The following is a 16708-nucleotide window of genomic DNA, read 5'->3' on the forward strand; positions in this document are numbered from 1 at the left end:
AGGTGCCAAAAGGAGCTTACACTTGCTGTACAGGTTCCGAGGTTAATGCTGGTGTGTGTATACATGTATTTATCTATATAAAGCCTTAATAAACCAGCTGACTCTAATTAGCAAAACAGCTGTTGGTTAAACATTCATGTTGTTACATTGAGAATAGAAATACCTACAAACAGATCCATCCCATTGCTGGCTGATAATGGACCTTTTTTTGGGTTCATTCCCTTTTGTTCATAGAATATAAATTTTCCTTCCTTAACACTTTCATTTAAATTTTCAAATGTCCACTCTATATGTGGATTGCTTTTGGCTTTCCAATGTGCTTTCACACCTGCTGTAATCTGTGTATTATCTCATACGTGGGGAAGACAGTACAATCCCTTTTAGCAGGGAAAAGCACTGAGGTTCAATGCAGTATGTAACAAGAAGCAGTTAAGTGTGCGCAAAGCTGCAAATACAAGAACTCACTTACAAGCTAGAGGGTCACTAGGTCCTGGTTTTTACTACAATGCAAACATCCAGGGGCTGGGGATTTAGCTCAGCGGCAAAGCGCCTGCCTGGCAAGCACAAGGTCGTGAGTTCGATTCTTAGTACTGGAAAAGAAAACAAAACGAAAAAAGAAACAAACATCCATTACTTTTTACTTTGAAGTGAGCTCTGTATTTGCCTAGGTCCTCCTTCAGCTGCAAACTTTGTTGAACTGGAGTGGCTGACACTCACTTTAAGCTGTATTTCTTGCAATGAGTCACGTTTCTCTGGAGGGGTCCCTTCATCTGGCTCTTGTCTTAGCTCTCCCAGGTGAACCGCTCCATGGATGGCTGGGGGAAACTGCACCTTGGTGACGGAGTTCTTCCTTACTGCATTCACAGAGCACCCGGAGTGGGGCCTCCCTCTCTTCTTGATGTTTTTGAGCTTCTATCTCATCACCCTGCTGGGGAATGCTGGAATGGTCATCCTGATCCGCAAAGACCGCCGACTGCACACTCCCATGTACTTCTTTCTCAGCCACCTTTCCTTCGTGGACGTGTGCTACTCCTCTGTCATCGTGCCCCAGATGCTGGTGGTGCTGTGGGAACAGGGCTTGGCCATCTCCCAGGCTCGCTGTGCCACTCAGTTCTTCCTCTTCACCTTCTTCGCGTCCATTGACTGCTACCTCCTGGCCATCATGGCCTACGACCGCTACGTGGCCGTGTGCCGGCCGCTGCTCTATGCCACCATTGTGACCGAAAACACCCGCTGGGGCTTAGTCGCCGGGGCTTATGTCGCCGGTTTTTCCAGTGCCTTTGTGCGCACGGTCACAGCCTTCACTCTGACCTTCTGCGGAAACAACGAGATCAACTTCATTTTCTGCGACCTCCCTCCCCTCTTAAAACTCACTTGTGGGGACAGCTCCACCCAGAAAGTGGTCATTATTGTGTTCGCCACTTTTGTCATGCCCGCGTGCATCGTGGTGATCCTGGCGTCCTACCTGTTCATCATCATGGCCATCATGAGGATCCGCTCTGCCGGGGGCCGGGCCAAGACCTTCTCCACCTGTGCCTCTCACCTCACTGCCGTTGCTTTGTTCTTCGGCACCCTCATCTTCATGTACCTGAGAGACAACTCAGGCCAGTCCTCAGAGGGAGACAGAGCTGTCTCTGTGCTCTACACCGTGGTGACTCCAATGCTGAACCCCCTCATCTACAGCTTGAGGAATAAGGAGGTAAAGGAGGCTGTTAGGAAATCCCTGAGCTGATCAATGGCTTCTGGAAGGCCCTACATGGATCCTTCGGAAATATTCCACTTCTTGGTCTCTCTATTCTTTCTGTAATTTCTCAATGATGACCCAGAGACGGCTTTCCTAGACCATTCTACTTAAAGTTATACCTGAACTTTGCACCTCCACTTCCTGACTTACTATTCTCTGTAACACATGTCATTCTCTGGCAGGCTGGTTGTTTTATGTATTTCATAATGCCTGATTCTCACAAGTGGACAGTAAACATCCAGAGAACAAACATTTTTTCACACCCAATGCCTAACAAAGTACCTAAAAAGGAATAAACACTTGTTAAAATGAATTATCCTCAGGTTCCAGCATCTGTCTTTAAGACTCAAATTCTCCAGGCTTTATTTTCTTATCTTCCCAGTGAGTAGACCTATGTCATAGAATTCTATTGCTGAAGATGGGTAGCAACCATGTCTGTCTTATTCACAAGTGTTTCCTGGACTCATCACTTTCTGTGGCACAACACATACTGGATGTGTAGTGAAAAGTGTTGGAAAATTCCAAAGCCATTTGCAAATGCGATTACTATTTGAATTAAAGGGAATTTTCCAAGTCTCTTCATTTGTTCTTTATAAAATTTGCCTTCTTCCTGCTTCTGGGTTATTGGAATGGTAATAAAAATTGTAACAATATCAATAGATAGGAACTAATATTTATTATGCATTATTACCTTCCAGGACTTCAGTACATTTGCTATAGGACTTACTTTATTTAATTTGCAAGATATACCTGTGAAGCATGTTCTAGTATTATTTCTTGTTCTCAATGGATGAAGCACTTAAGGCTTAGAGGGGCTGAGCAGTTTCCCCAAGGTCAGTGAGGGAGTGAGTGGTGGAGGGATGCTTCCTCCTTGCCAAAGCCGGATCTCTTAATTGCCATATCTACCATCTCTGGTTGTGATCTACTGCCTGCTCTAAATCACTCAACTTGAAATTTATTGTTATTGTACTTTTCCTTTTATTTGGTGGAGAAAAAGTAAAAGTCCAACTTGTGGAGGCAGAAGGCAGTAAATAACATTCATTTCATAGCCCCTTAAGTGTTAGTATTGAATCATGTGATGTGTGTGTGTGTGTGTGTGTGTGTGTGTGATTGTATATGATGAAGTGAATATAGATTAAATAATTCATCTGAGCTTTCAGTTTAAGGACATAGGACAAGTATTTTAGGAATATCTTGGGTGGACATATACAGGAAAAGATACAGGCAAAGACATTTTACTGGTGGTCAAGAGACGGGCACTCACACCAGAGCTTTTGTCTGTGTTTTACACAAATCACTTAAAACTATTGAATGAGATGAAGGAACTTTGTACAGTGTATCCTACTGGCCAAGTTTCAGATTTCATCTGCCATGCAGATGCTTCCTGAACACATCAGCTTCTGTGGCCTGCGTTAATTAGATGTGTTTATGTTGTAGGAGAGGCTCAGAATTTTGCACCAGTGTATGGCTTCAGATTAGTTGACCTGCTTCCTGTACGTGAGATAATATTTACTCAATACTTACTTTGGGCTTCCCATTTATCTCACTTATTCTCAAAACAACTTGGTGCACATGGAGAATGGAAAGGTGCTTAGTATGTTTTACCACCATTAGTACATATTAAAATAATCATCCAGACTCCAAACACAATGAGTAATGGGCAAAGAGACACACGGCTTCTTTATTTCAGAATTGCCAAGGATGTCCGGGACCTCCTGGGCCCAGATTAGTTTTGAGTGCAGATGCTTCCAGAAGTGGAGGGCTCACTAATAATTTTTTCACTTCACTCCTAAGCTAATGCATCCCTACCATATGCAAGGCACTATGCTAAAAGCTTTACATGAATCATTTATTTTAGTCCTCCTAACAACTTTAATGGAAAATAATTATTATTGACTCCACTTAGAGAAAGAAAAAAATCCATCAAGACACAGAAAGCTTATGTGACTTATTCATGCTACTAGCAAGAAAATTCTGATCTTAGTTCTTTCTTGTTCCAATGTGGTTACCCTTAACTGATATTATTCCTTCTGGATTCTCTTCCTTTTTTTTTCTCCAAGGCCCCAAATTCTTGCAACTTTCTTCAGAGGTGTCTGGTTTTCAGTTGTGCTCTTAGCCTGAATCTTTGTTTGATGTGGGCTGAGGTGGATGTATCCTAGGACTGAGGTAAGAGTGAAGTTCATGAAACTTACATTGGCTGTCTTATGGCTCAGTGCAGATCTGGGGGAATTTTCAGTGCCCATAGAAAGGGTAGGAGTGGCTCAGATGAACTATTGCCTTACAAAGCCTTTTGGGTCAAAACATTCTTCAGTAAGTAGCTAGTCAGTATGGTGTTACCAGTTAATCACCAACCTTGCCTTTGTTTTTCAATCTTAAGCAGTCATTTAAGGATCTCAATATTATGTTACAAATGCTAATCATTGTTAATTCTTATTATTTAGTAGTATTATAAAATACTGCACTGCATGCATATATGAATGTGTACAGACAGAATTCATTATTTTTGTTTGATCACTCTATCCTTGTCCTCATCATACTCAAGAGATATATCTAAAACCCTTTCTGATTTTCTGGATTACAAATGATTTTCTTGAGTTTAATTGACATGCAATAAACTGAATATACTTAAAGTGTACAATGTGATAAGTCTTGACATAGGAAGACATTCATGAAATTATCACCACAATCAGCTTGCAATTTTATATAAAAATAATGTATGGCTTCAACTTAGTGTAATTGTTCCAAGAATCACTAACATTGTCACATACATGAGTAGCTCACTCCATATTGCTGAGCATTACTACATTGTGTGGTTGTACTGTGTTTGCTTATTTCTGCAACTGTTAATGGCTACTTGGGTTGTTTCTAGTTTTTGGCCATTAGAAATAAAGCTATTATGAGATTCATGGAAAGCTTTTGAATAGAAATATGTTTTCAGTTCTCTTAGGGATAGAATGGCTATATGATAAGGCAGGTATATGTTTAATGTTTTAGGAAACTCCTGGGCTGGTTTACAAAGCCATTGTATCACTTGACATTCTCATCAACCATGTTCGGAGTCATTTAAAAATCTGGTAGGAGGAGAAGAAGTAGACGAGGAGACACAGGCAAGTTAGAGGAAGGCAGAAGCAAAGAATGTGAGATGTTGGTCTCCTCTCACAAAACCATCCTGAGGGCCGTGGGGCCCTTTTCATTTTCATGCTGAGATAGCAGCTGTGCTTTCGGAGCGCTGGGGATGCCAGCAGGTCAGAGAGGACGATGAGCTCAGAGGGCTTTCTGGTCCTGCGGTATTTGAAATAGCTATTCCCTGTTTTCCTTAGCAATATTTCCTCTTCTTTCTTTGGCTTCCTGAGCACTACTTTATTGCCTTCTTCAGTACGAGGGCCTCCTAGGGCACTGTCATATTCTCTCAGGAGACACAATCTCATTCAGTCTCATGACTTTAAGTATGTAACTATCTAAACAATATAATTTCCCCCCAGCGGCCTGCAAGCTTCACCTTGCGTGGGTTGGTAACCACCTCCATGCCTGTGTCCATTTCCCGTTCCTTGAGAAAGCCAAACCTACTCCCATAGGAACTGCCTTCACATCCCCTCTTCCCTTTTCTTGGGAGGCGTCTCCAGACCTCCTGGCTCACTTCACTGTTTAATCAGTTGTCTGCTCAAATACCTGAGTGAGTCACTGTCTGACTTCTCTGCCTACTTGACATAGCCAGTCCCCCCTGAGCCCTGCCCACTGCCGCTCTGCCTCACACTGTTCATCCATCATGTATTTATTCATATGTTTGCTGTCTGGCTCATTCACGATAAAGTAAGAGCTAAGAACTTAGGGCCATTGCCTTATTTCCCTTTCACCCTTACTAGGTACTCAAACATTTTTCTTTAGTAGATAAATAAATTAGTATTTATTGGCATCTTATACATTAGGATTTACAGGGTATTCCTATCCTATGTAGACCTCTTTTTGATCTTTCTAAAATCTCCTCATGTTTATGTTAGTTTCAATTAGAGGACAGAAGTCTCCTTTAGTTTCATAATAAAACTATGAATTGGTTTTTCTCAGGGGAGAAAGCCAGCAAGCAAGAATAGTGTAAAATTTACTTAACTGCACTTTGAATAAACTCTTTATGCCTTTTAAATTAATGACAGTAATTATTGACCAAATACTACCTTTATTAAAGTCATGCAAAATTATTTTTATTTTTCTCTGTGTGGTTTGGTAGTGCCTTGAGGTCATGGACTGTGAGTTGAGTTGTTCATCCTTTTACTCTGAGACTGTTAAATAAAAGGTTCTCAATAGATGTTTGTAGAAAATAGAAAATTAGAGATTCAGGGAAATGTAAGACTCAAGGTACAAATATCTGTCTTTCCTGTGAAGATTATCAAAGTCTTCATAAAAGCCTGTGATTCCTTTTTCTTACTCAGTTGTCTTCCCTGTTTTAATCCTAATTCTAATTCATGTCTTCAGGCAAACTTCCAGTTTGTGTACAAGTCCATTTGTGGGCAAATCAGCCTTCCTGTTGCTACAGATGGAACTTTCCCTTCTGCCTCCTGTGGAGCCTTCAAGTCAGGGGAAATAGAGGACCAGGACAGGACTATAAGGATAGAAAACAATTTAAAACAATTCTCCTGGGTATAATTCTGGGTGTTTCCAAAACACAGGTGCCTGATTCCTTCCCCGGAGAGGCTGAGTCAGTAGATCCAAGGTGCGGTCTGGGAAGAAAGCAATAAAACCTGGTTTGTAGCTTACTTATTAACTCAGAATCCTCAGAGTTTGAACCATGGTTAAAGCCCCTTTGCAGATGGTCTTCCTTATACATGAATGACCTGTACGTGCTGAGATGCAGCTGCAGCAGCAGTTAGGTACTGATCACACCCATTTGACATCAGCAGGGTGTAGGGCCTCAGGAACCCAGAGCTGATGCATCTCTGGACTGAGGCAGACCGTGTCCACTCACTGCTCTGTCTCAGTCATGTGTATTTTTAGCTTGGACTGCTTGAGCTGTCACAGGTGTGCTGGGGAGTCACGAGGTTCCCACTGCCTTGTCGTTGTGGACATCCTGCATCCTGTTTTAGGGCTCAGTAAGATTGACTTGGGCTGTATTTGATGACTCTGCTAATCTGAACCCAAGACCACTGCAGCCGGCCAGAAAGAAAAGGCATTGTGGGGTCTGAGAAGGTGAATTTTGAAAAAGTCCACCAGATAATTCCGATGCCCAGCTTCAGCAGTAGAAGGGGTGCAGAGCAGTGGCCTCATTTCATAGATGAGAGAATAGGCTCAAGAAAGTGAGCAGACAAACTTCAAGTTTCCAGAGCTGCTTGAGTCAGCACTGTAATGTACTTTCTGTACACACATTTCTGTGGCTTTTCCTCTGGATATCTCCCAAACATATTCTGTGACACTCTGAGATACATTAAGTTCGGTATTATTGAAGTTTAGTTTTGAGGAAGGCTGCATTCCATACTGCTCTTTAAAATTTTAAAAATTGTATTAGTGCCTCTTTGCAGTACATGAAGTTTATGTTCACCTCAGGGAGTAGGTGCAGGAACAGCACAGCTTGATTCTTTCTTAATTTACTTCCCTTCCCACCCACCCACCTCTTCCGTCTCCAGACCCGCTTTCCCCGTTCCATTATTACTGCTGTTATTTTTAGCGCATGTTTATGACATCCAGTGTTTACGTTCCTTGTGGGTGTTTGGTCCCATTTTTATTTCCCCTCCCTTTCACTCCCTCCCCTCACCCTTTGTCTCCAGTATCCCTTCCCATTTGCAAAAGATCAATCTCCTTCTTTGCTTGTACCAGTGCTTTATTTTACTCTTTATTTGTACTTTGCCTTACTCAAATGAGAGAGTGTAAGGTAAGGCTCTGAGGTGTCATCTAGTTAATAACATTTTGCTTCATTTAATTCAGCATTGCCCCAAATAATTGGAAGTGGAAGCACAGTATTCATTTTTACAACAAATAAATATCTCATTAAATAGAAGCAAATTTCAGGAAAAATCTAGAGGAGCAAAGGATTAATAATAACTGTATTCAAAACTTCAAAAGCTAGACTATAGGTATTACAAGCACTGCTTATTTAAGTTATAAGTTTACATCAAAGTTTGTGGTAACAGACTGTGATCAAGATGTGTTTTTTTTTATTTTAAAGAGAATAAAAAATAAGAAAAAAGAATAAAAATGATACAGAATTTTAAAACAAGATGATAGAACATTAACAATGATTGTTATAATGCATATTGTTATCTTCAGAGTACTTGTTCAGATTACCAATTTAGGCACACAAAATTGATCAAACAATTAAGCATTAACTGTTCCTTTCAATAAACTAACAGAATCTACTGTGATAAAATCAGCATAGTATTGGCAAAAAAGAGACTTGAAGATCAATGGAACAGATTAGAAGATGTAGATGCAACTACAAACATACTCAGTCACCTTATCTTTGACAAAGGTGCCGAACGCATTCACTGGAAGAAAGATAGCCTCTTTAATAAATGGTGCTGGAAAAACTGACTTTCCACATGCTGAGGACTAAGACTAGACCAAAGTCTATCACTGTGCACTAAACTAAAGTCAAAACTGATCAAAGATCTAAATATTAAAACAGAAATACTAAATCTACTGGAAGAGAAAGTAGATGTGTTTTAGGTTGATGTACTATGGGGTTAGACCATCTTGTGTCTAAGATCAGAGTTCTGTAGAAAAGCACAAAGCCCTCAAGGACTGGAATAGGAGGCAAATACCTGAAAATGTACAAAACTTAAACCATCACAACTATGCCATAAACTCTGGGCTGAGTAATCAATTTCATTATGCAGATCAAAGAATTCAGACATCCAGGGCATCAAAGGGAGGAACCCCTTTTTTTACTGATGAGCTTCCTCAGAGCACTGTTCATGTCCTTGTTCCTCAGACTGTAGATAAAGGGGTTCACCATGGGTGTCACCACAGTGAATAGCACAGCACCAATTTTATCTGTGTCCTCTGGGTGAGTGGACAAGGGGAAAAAGTAAACTCCTACGATTGTCCCATAGAAGAGCAACAGGACAGTCAGGTGAGAGGTGCAGGTGGAGAAGGCTTTCCACTTTCTTTCTAGGGATAAGAGTCTCAACACAGCCCTGATGATGTAGATATAGGAGAATAGGATGACAGCAAAGGGGAAGATGATGACCAGTAAGCCCACGACAAGGAGCACAAGCTCATTGACCGTTGCATCAGAGCAGGACAGTTTGAGTAGGGGGGCCAAGTCACAGAAGAAGTGTGGGATGGTGTTGCTGTCACAGAAGACCAATTGGATGAGTAGAAGGGTGTGTGTCAGGGCAACAATGTTACTGAGGACCCAAGGGATGACTGTGAGGAGGATGCAAAGCATGGGATGCATAATAGTTGTGTAGTTCAGTGGGTGGCAGATGGCTACAAAGCGGTCGTAGGCCATGACCCCCAAGAGGAAATTGTCGATGACAGTGAAGACGATGGAAAAGTACATCTGGGTGATGCAGCTGCTATAGGAGATGGACTGACTCTTGGTCTGAATATTCATCAGCATCTTGGGGATGGAGGTAGAAGAGGAGGAGATGTCAGCAAAGGACAAGTTGGCAAGGAAGAGATACATGGGGGTGTGCAGGCCCGTGTCTCGGGCAATGGCCAGAATGATGAGCCCATTCCCAGCCACAGTGACCAGGTGCATGCCCAAGAAGAGCACAAAGAGGAGGCTCTCCTTCTCCATCTCGCTGGAAAGCCCCAGAAGGATGAACTCGGAGATGGTGGTTTGGTTTCCTTGCTGCATATTTCTGTGAACCTGAGGAAAGGAGCACAAGTCTCTATGTTTTCACAAGGAAAACCAGAACAGTACTTTTCAGTTGCAGTTATTTAGGGGGGATTTCCCGAACACTGAAGGGAATGAAGTTCCTTCAACCTGACAAGTAGAAGGGTGACTTAAAAGGGGCTATCTCGTCAGTGCAGAGCCAGGAAATGCCTGGGAAGGAAAAGACAGGGCATGCTGTTGGCTTCTCGATGAACATACTTTAAGCTACGTCCAGGCTCTGAATTTGATTTTTTCAGTTAGTGCCAAGTGTTGTTCAAATCCACCACAGAGGAAGGGTATCACATATTCATTCTAAAGATGCTAGTTACTCCTGCAAGAATTTTTAAAAATGAGAAAGTGGGTCCCAAGACTGTCTGTGATGTTTTTAAATCTAAGAAGGTAGAAATTTAGAAGGTGAAGAAAGTGAGAGCTTGGGGAAGTTGAAACAACTGAATGTGAGAAATCCTTATGTGAGTGTGATATGTGTATATCCCTCCCTACCAAAGTTCAGGGAGGAGTCCAAAGAATGGCTCTTGGTAAACGAATACAAGAAGGAATGATCAGAACTTTTCTTCCTTTGTGGCTCTGCTTGATGACCCAGAGAATTTAGAAGACACGGTTGAACCAAAAGACTTGTGTTAGTTTCTCACTTCTAGAGGTGGGGGTCTCAGTGGATCAGCCCACTTGACAGGGGCGAGGGAGAGAATGATGGTTGGTAGGGAAATCCCACCTTCTCATCCACAGTGAGGCAGGTGTGGGTGCATTTCCCACAGGCCAAGTGCACACTGCAGGGCTCACTGAACTCAGGCTGCCTCCGGGGACTCCAGCCAAGAAAGGGCCTGCCAGGGTGGTGCAGGACATCACTGTTAGAGCCCATGGGGTGACTCTGTTATGAAAGAAATATCTTAAAGAGAAAATAGAGAAAAAACAGCGCTCTTGTCAGGGAACTGCATAATGATACACACTTTGAAACAAGGTCCCTGGAGCACCCGAAGTTGTCTTCTGAGAGAGCTGCTTGCTACACCAAAGGCCCCGGCTGCTAGTGTTTGATGGAAACAGACTTTTCCCCACCTCATCTTTTCTCCCTGACCCTGTAAAACTAAAAAAGAAAGGAAGAACAAAACAACAGAAAGGGAGGATAATGGGAACGCAAGGCAAAAAGACAAGGGAAGACCAGAACCCCCCATCCCCTCCTGTCTCCATCAAGCTGCGCAGGAGACCTGAGCTCGAGAGAGAGGATGCGTGCTTAGAGCTGGATGTGAAACTCGAGCTTTGCATTGGGCCCGTCTTAGCTCTTTAGTACTTGGAAGTGGGTCTTCAGTATAAAATGAGACTTGGTTTTAGAATCATAAGTGATGAGAAAACTATTGATGCCTCACAAAGTTTCACCTAGAAGCAGGAAAGGGAAGTTAAACTAGTGTGATTTTCCTTGCGGTCTGCTGTGAAGAATATCGGATTCCGAGACAGAAGGCACTCTCTTCTCTCCCGATGCTGTCTCCCTCTCATTTCCCTTCCTCTCTCTTCTTTCATTCCCCAAGTCACTTGTCTCTCCAAGGTTTTTTTTCTTTCCACAGAGAAGCCACAGACAGCAAATCTCCATCTCTCAGATTTTGGAAAACGGAAGGGCAGGGGGCCCTGGCAGAAGCTCAGCAGTCTCTCTGCTCTGAAGAGCACGGCTTACAAATCAGAAGAGGTGGGAAACATCTGCAGAAGGGAGACATGCTACAAAAACAAAAATGAGGTAAAGAACTGGTAGGATACCTAAGCTACAGACTGCCCACAGCAGGTCCTGTTATTTCCACTTCCTGGGCTGGATCTGGTTGGACTAGGTGGGGACCTGTGTGTCTCTGAGTAACAATCTCTCACCTCACGTCCTGTTCTACCTCTCCCAGCCACAGCACCCTTACACAAACTGTTCTCAGTCTCTGGGCCAGCTATCTAACTGGTTGGGACCAGCGCTAACTTCCAAAAGGACTCACCTCTGAAAGGTGATTGAATCTCAGAAGTTACTGCAATCTGGAGTCTGAGGCTGGCAGGTGGAGACAGAGAGCAGCTTTTGCTCTGACCTGGATTCTTGCTGTGGGGACAGAACAAATGGAGCCATGGTGCCACACCAGCTCACCTGGGATATGTAGCTCCTCCGACATCCCTTGGGGAAACATCCCTGAAGTGTTTCCCTCCAGACACACTTAAATGTTCACATCCTCATCTTGATGAGCAAATGGGGAAATAACAGCAGATCTGCTTTCTTCTCTGTTAGCCTTGTCTTCAGGTGTTCCTTCTCCAAGTGATTTCCTACGTGTATCTTGGCTACTGCTGTTCAGACCAAATTAGTTGTTTGTTGTGTGAGTGTTTCGTCCCCAAGTGAAAGTGTTTTGAGAGCTCCTTCTGTTTTCTCTCCAATGTCTAGTAGAGGGGAGCACTTACTAAATACCTAGAGAATTGAGTTGAACTCCTCTGCTGGTGACCAGGACCCTGAAGAGATGCTGTCTCCAGTGGAAGGTAATAGACAAGTGTCGGCACCACTGGAGGCGGGCGTTGGCATTGGAAGGGTGTTTGGATGTAAGGGAGAGAAATTGAGTCTGTGTTTATAACACTTAAAAGAAACACTAAAGTGGTACTGAGTTGTTCATAATTCCCCCTGCAATCCTGGAAGCACAGACCCTGAGAAGGAAGGCTGCACAGAGCCACGGTCAAAAGTAGTATTTTTTTTTTTAGTGTGTTCTTGTGCCTCCCCTTGCCAACTGGAAGCAACTCCATCTGTGGGTTATTAATTTTATTTGTGACACGAATTCATGACTAATACTTAAAACAGCAGGGTAATGGAGAAGAAAGAAAAGGCAAGTTATTCTATCATCTATCTATCTATCATCTATCTATCTATCATCTATCAATCTTTCATCTATCTATCAATCTATCATCTATCTATTTACCTATGATCTATCTACCTATCTGGTAACAGAGAAGAAAGAAAAGTCAAGTTGTTCTATATCTATCTATCTATTTCTCATCATCATCATCATCTATCTGGTCACAGCTAGGAAATAGTGTGGATCATGCGGCTGGGACCAGAATGCTTTTTGTCTCTCTTTTCTTTCTTTCTTTCTTTCTTTCTTTCTTTCTTTCTTTCTTTCTTTCTTTCTTTCTTTCTTTCTTTCTTTCTTTCTTTCTCTCATTTCTTTTTTGTAACTTGGCCATGAGGGATATTTATGGCTCACTTCTGTTAGTGTTTTAACATGGGTCTTCTAGAAAGCAAAGCCTGACTCAAGAATTTACAGATTATCTTTGGACAATCACAAACTATTATATCTAAGGTCCTCCCCTCACCAGAACTAAAATTGTGTCCATGTGGGGATGCTCTCTGCCCTGTTGTGAATTCATGGTAGAGCTCCCGTCTTGTTCTGGAATGACATGGCAAGAATGTTAGCCACCCAAGGTACAAAGTGTCCACTTTTGCAATTGCCCCCAAGGCTCAAATTGATATTCTTCATCTCTCTTGTCCATCACTCACTTTAGATACCCTCACACCTACCTCACACACTGTCTGACCTGGCTTGTTTGTCTAAGATCCAGGCTTTTCCCATAAGGGGCATGAATTCTTACTACCCTGACCCTGCTAGATTGTGCTTGTGGCAATTGCTTATTATAGTATTTAGATCAAAATTTGGAATCTCTCTGGTACACTATCATAGAAATAGAGAGCCCAACTTGCACCAACTGGTCCCTGTGTGTGAGTGAGAGAGAAAAGCCACTCTGGCTGTCATCAAGTGCTTTGTGAATTGTGCATTTTAGCTACAAGGGATATGTACTGCTTACCTGAGGTGAGTTCAGGGACTCTACATAACCCAGAGGGACAGTACCCCGACCCACAAGGTGTTGTTCCCCACGTGACCACTTAGTTTCATTAGATTATTCCATCACTGTATCAGTCAGGTGGACTATGTGGTGGAAGGAAACATTCCATGGTCGTTTGTCCATGGGTGCAGCTTCCTTCTCTGGCTTAAGATGGAGCCCTTAACTGTACACAAGTTGTGTAGGAAGCCTTGTGTTTTAATTACTTTTTTTTTTGTTACCAGGCAAAACACTGAAGGCCCGAAATTGAAAGTAGGAGAAGTTTACATGGGGTCATGTTTCAGAAGATTTGTCTGTGTCTGGTAGGGTTAAAGACAGGCACTGCCTGGCGGAAAGCCCTGGGCAGAGGAAAGCTGCTCACATCATGGTGGCCAGAAAGTAGGGAAGGAAAGGAAGAGACAGGGAGGAAGATAGGTCCTTCCGGAACACTCCCCCAGCAATCCACCTACCTCCTCCGATCAACCACTGACAGGAAGTCAGCTGTAGTGCCCCATGGCCCAATCCTCTTCCCAAAGCCCCCCTGTGAGCACATGAGGCTCAAGGGAGACATCTAGATGTAAACGGCAGTGCTATCATGACTGGGAAGGCCATCTGCATGAACTTGACCATGTCTGCAGAAAGCTGGAGAAAAGGATATTTTTCTTTTGGATGGCCAATCCTATGCGGCTGTGCTGGATGGGGTGTATCAGTGTATCAGCTTGTCTGAAAATGGGAACTACTTTCCCCAGAATTCATCTTTTTGTGTGGTTGTAGGAATAGAGTTAGAAAAACTTGCATACAATTTGTAAGGTAGAAATTCAGCAGAAGCCATTCTGAAGAGGTCACTTTTTGGAAATCACACAAGACAGACACAGGTGAAGTTGCCCAGCATGGCCAGGGTGTCCCATGCTTTGCACCCAGACCACTTTCTAGACCTTACTAAATGATGGCACATACCATGGAAGTATCCCAGGTGCAGGCAGGGAGAGGATGCATCATCTGTAGAGAATTTAAATCAGTAACAAAATGGGTACAAGCCAGTCTACCTTTCACTATCACAACACTCCCACACTGCTATCAAAGTCAAAGTGAGTACGCCATACCAGGGCAGAGCACTCTCATTGTCTATGCTTTTACAAGCCTCCTCACCCCCTCTGCGTGCGACTGGAGGTAACTAACTTTCCATAACAGTACATAAAATGGGCTTCATTTTTTAAATGGCTCCATAATGTACAGTTTCTTTATTCTTATATGGAAGGGTTATCACATTGTTTGTACATTTCCCACTTACAACTGAAGAAGAACTGAAATAGTCCCATATATTTGTATGCACTTTTGCAGATATTGCTTTAGCACAGGCACACAAGAATGATATTAGCAGGGGCTGCTAGAGCAGGGAGGAGAGAGGAATACAGGAGGCGTGACCTGTTTGTACTAAATTATAGTTTGGGGTAGGAAGCTCTGGTGTGCTATGATGTACTCTACCTCTTGAAAATCCAAAAGAAAGGATTGTGAATATTTTCACCGCAGAGACATGACGGATGTTTGAAGAGATAAAGTTAACATGGTTTAAACATTGAAAAACGTGTATGTATGTAAAATATCATGTAGCAGCTCATTAATATTTACATTCTGTGTTATGTATCAGTACAAAATAAATTTGTAAAAATGTGGCAAAAGTAAAGATGAAGTTAAGAATTAAGTTGCAAAGTTTGTATAAAGTTGAACTTTAAAATTTTTAAAAGATACTGCCAACCTGCTCTCTAAAAATATTGTGCTGAGTCTGTGGTTATAGGAGATGTGAACCTCTGTTTCTCTATACCTTTATCCAAATCAGATATAAGCAATCATTTAACTCTTTCAGTCCAGTGGGCTAAAAGTAGTCACACACAAACATCTCTAATTTATGAATAACCTTGTGAGTATATATTATACTATTATAGCCCATTGATATCTTATTTTCTGTAGGTTACTTCTTTTTATTCTGTTTTTAAATAAATATCACTTACTCTTACCCTTTGACTATTTTTTTACTGTTATCTTTTTATAAATGATTTTGGTATTATGGATATCATTACTTTTTTTTGCTCAGTCTTCTATCTGTAAATTAGTTTTTAAAATGGTATCTTCCTACAAATGATTATTTTTATTTTTAGGTAGTCAGAACTCCAAATCTTCCCTTTTGTGACTATTAGGTAGGTTTCTTCTGTGGAATTATCACCGTCATACCAAGTTGATGATTTTTTTTCCCTGATTCCTTCCAGAATATTTTTGGCTATACTTTTATTAAAACCCTAAATGCATTTGAAATTCAATGTCATTTGGTGAATACTTGATTCCTGGTTTCACCGGGATGGTAGAAATTCTTTTTTTTTTTTTTTTTTTTTTTTTGGTACTGGGAATTAAACTCAGGACCTTGTGCTTGCCGGGCAGGTACTTGTGCCACTAAGCTATATCCCTGGCCTTAGAAATTCTTATTTTTATAGAATACTAAATTCAGTGTATAGCAGAAAATGCCCCCCCCCCGTGTACTTCAGTTTCTGTGAGTTGCCCGGGTGACAGTTCCTGTTACAGTTCCTGTTACTTTTAGGAATGGCTGGTCACTGTGATGCATACGGTAAGAACCAATCAAAGACAACCAAGTACTCTGCTTTTGTACTTCCCTTTTGCAACCCCATGAAAACCTCCCTCTCTGGGCCTCGAGGCCTGACATTTATATAAGGATTGATTCCTTGTCCGTGCCTGTCCTTTGATAAATGAATCTGCCTCCAAATCCTGGGTGACATTTTTGGTGTTTCTGTTGCTGTAGCAAATACACAGATGTTTTCTAGACTTTCTCTTTTGTTCCTTTTCCGCATTTTTAATTTCTTGCTCTAATACCACATAGCTTGTGATAAACTTTACTGTAATATGGTTGACTTATTCTATCCATTTTTGTTCCATTTAAAAATTATTTGGGCTATTGTTCTACAGTTAATCTTCTGGGTAAGCTTTAGAATCACCTTCATAAAACCTCAAATAAAATCTCCTTGAGACTTAGGTTGGAATAGAGCAAAGATCTATGTTGCTGTAGATTTACAGCAGAGGGTAGTGGATAATCCCAGCCAGCCTGCACCTTTGGTTGTGCTGAGGTTCAGGCTGGTTTCCGGCCGTGGGGCTGGAACACAATTTGTTCAGCTTGCAACACGCCTTGTGCCTCCAGGGGCTTGACCTTGGTGCCCCAACCCTGTCAGTGGGAGCCACTAGATGGAGGGGCGGCAGCTGCTCTGAGTTCCGAGCTCAGCTGTCCCCTCTCCAAGACGGCTCTCGGCCAGTTGTCCACCCTG

At 42.2% G+C, this 16708-nt stretch overlaps 2 protein-coding genes across 2 annotated transcripts; one reads left to right on the forward strand and one right to left on the reverse strand.

Moving 5' to 3' along the window:
- Positions 1 to 658: 658 nt before the first annotated feature.
- LOC102026245 (olfactory receptor 9Q2) lies at positions 659 to 1732 on the forward strand. The gene has a single exon (XM_013506418.1). The coding sequence runs from the start codon at positions 812 to 814 to the stop codon at positions 1730 to 1732; it is 921 nt and encodes a 306-aa protein (XP_013361872.1). The 5' UTR covers positions 659 to 811.
- Positions 1733 to 8591: 6859 nt separating this feature from the next.
- Positions 8592 to 9557, reverse strand: LOC102026557 (olfactory receptor 1S1-like). The gene has a single exon (XM_005408023.2). It carries the CDS (start codon positions 9531 to 9533, stop codon positions 8592 to 8594), a length of 942 nt encoding a protein of 313 aa, XP_005408080.1. The 5' UTR covers positions 9534 to 9557.
- Between the last annotated feature and the right edge of the window lie 7151 nt (positions 9558 to 16708).

The sequence above is a fragment of the Chinchilla lanigera genome, unplaced genomic scaffold, assembly GCF_000276665.1.
Source record: "Chinchilla lanigera isolate Chin_1 unplaced genomic scaffold, ChiLan1.0 scaffold00110, whole genome shotgun sequence".
Classification (NCBI taxonomy): Eukaryota; Metazoa; Chordata; class Mammalia; order Rodentia; family Chinchillidae; genus Chinchilla; species Chinchilla lanigera.

Bases quoted from the DNA above. Each gene is read 5' to 3' on its own strand.
- LOC102026245 (XM_013506418.1), top strand. From the start codon at position 812: ATGGCTGGGGGAAACTGCACCTTGGTGACGGAGTTCTTCCTTACTGCA.
- LOC102026557 (XM_005408023.2), bottom strand. From the start codon at position 9,533: ATGCAGCAAGGAAACCAAACCACCATCTCCGAGTTCATCCTTCTGGGG.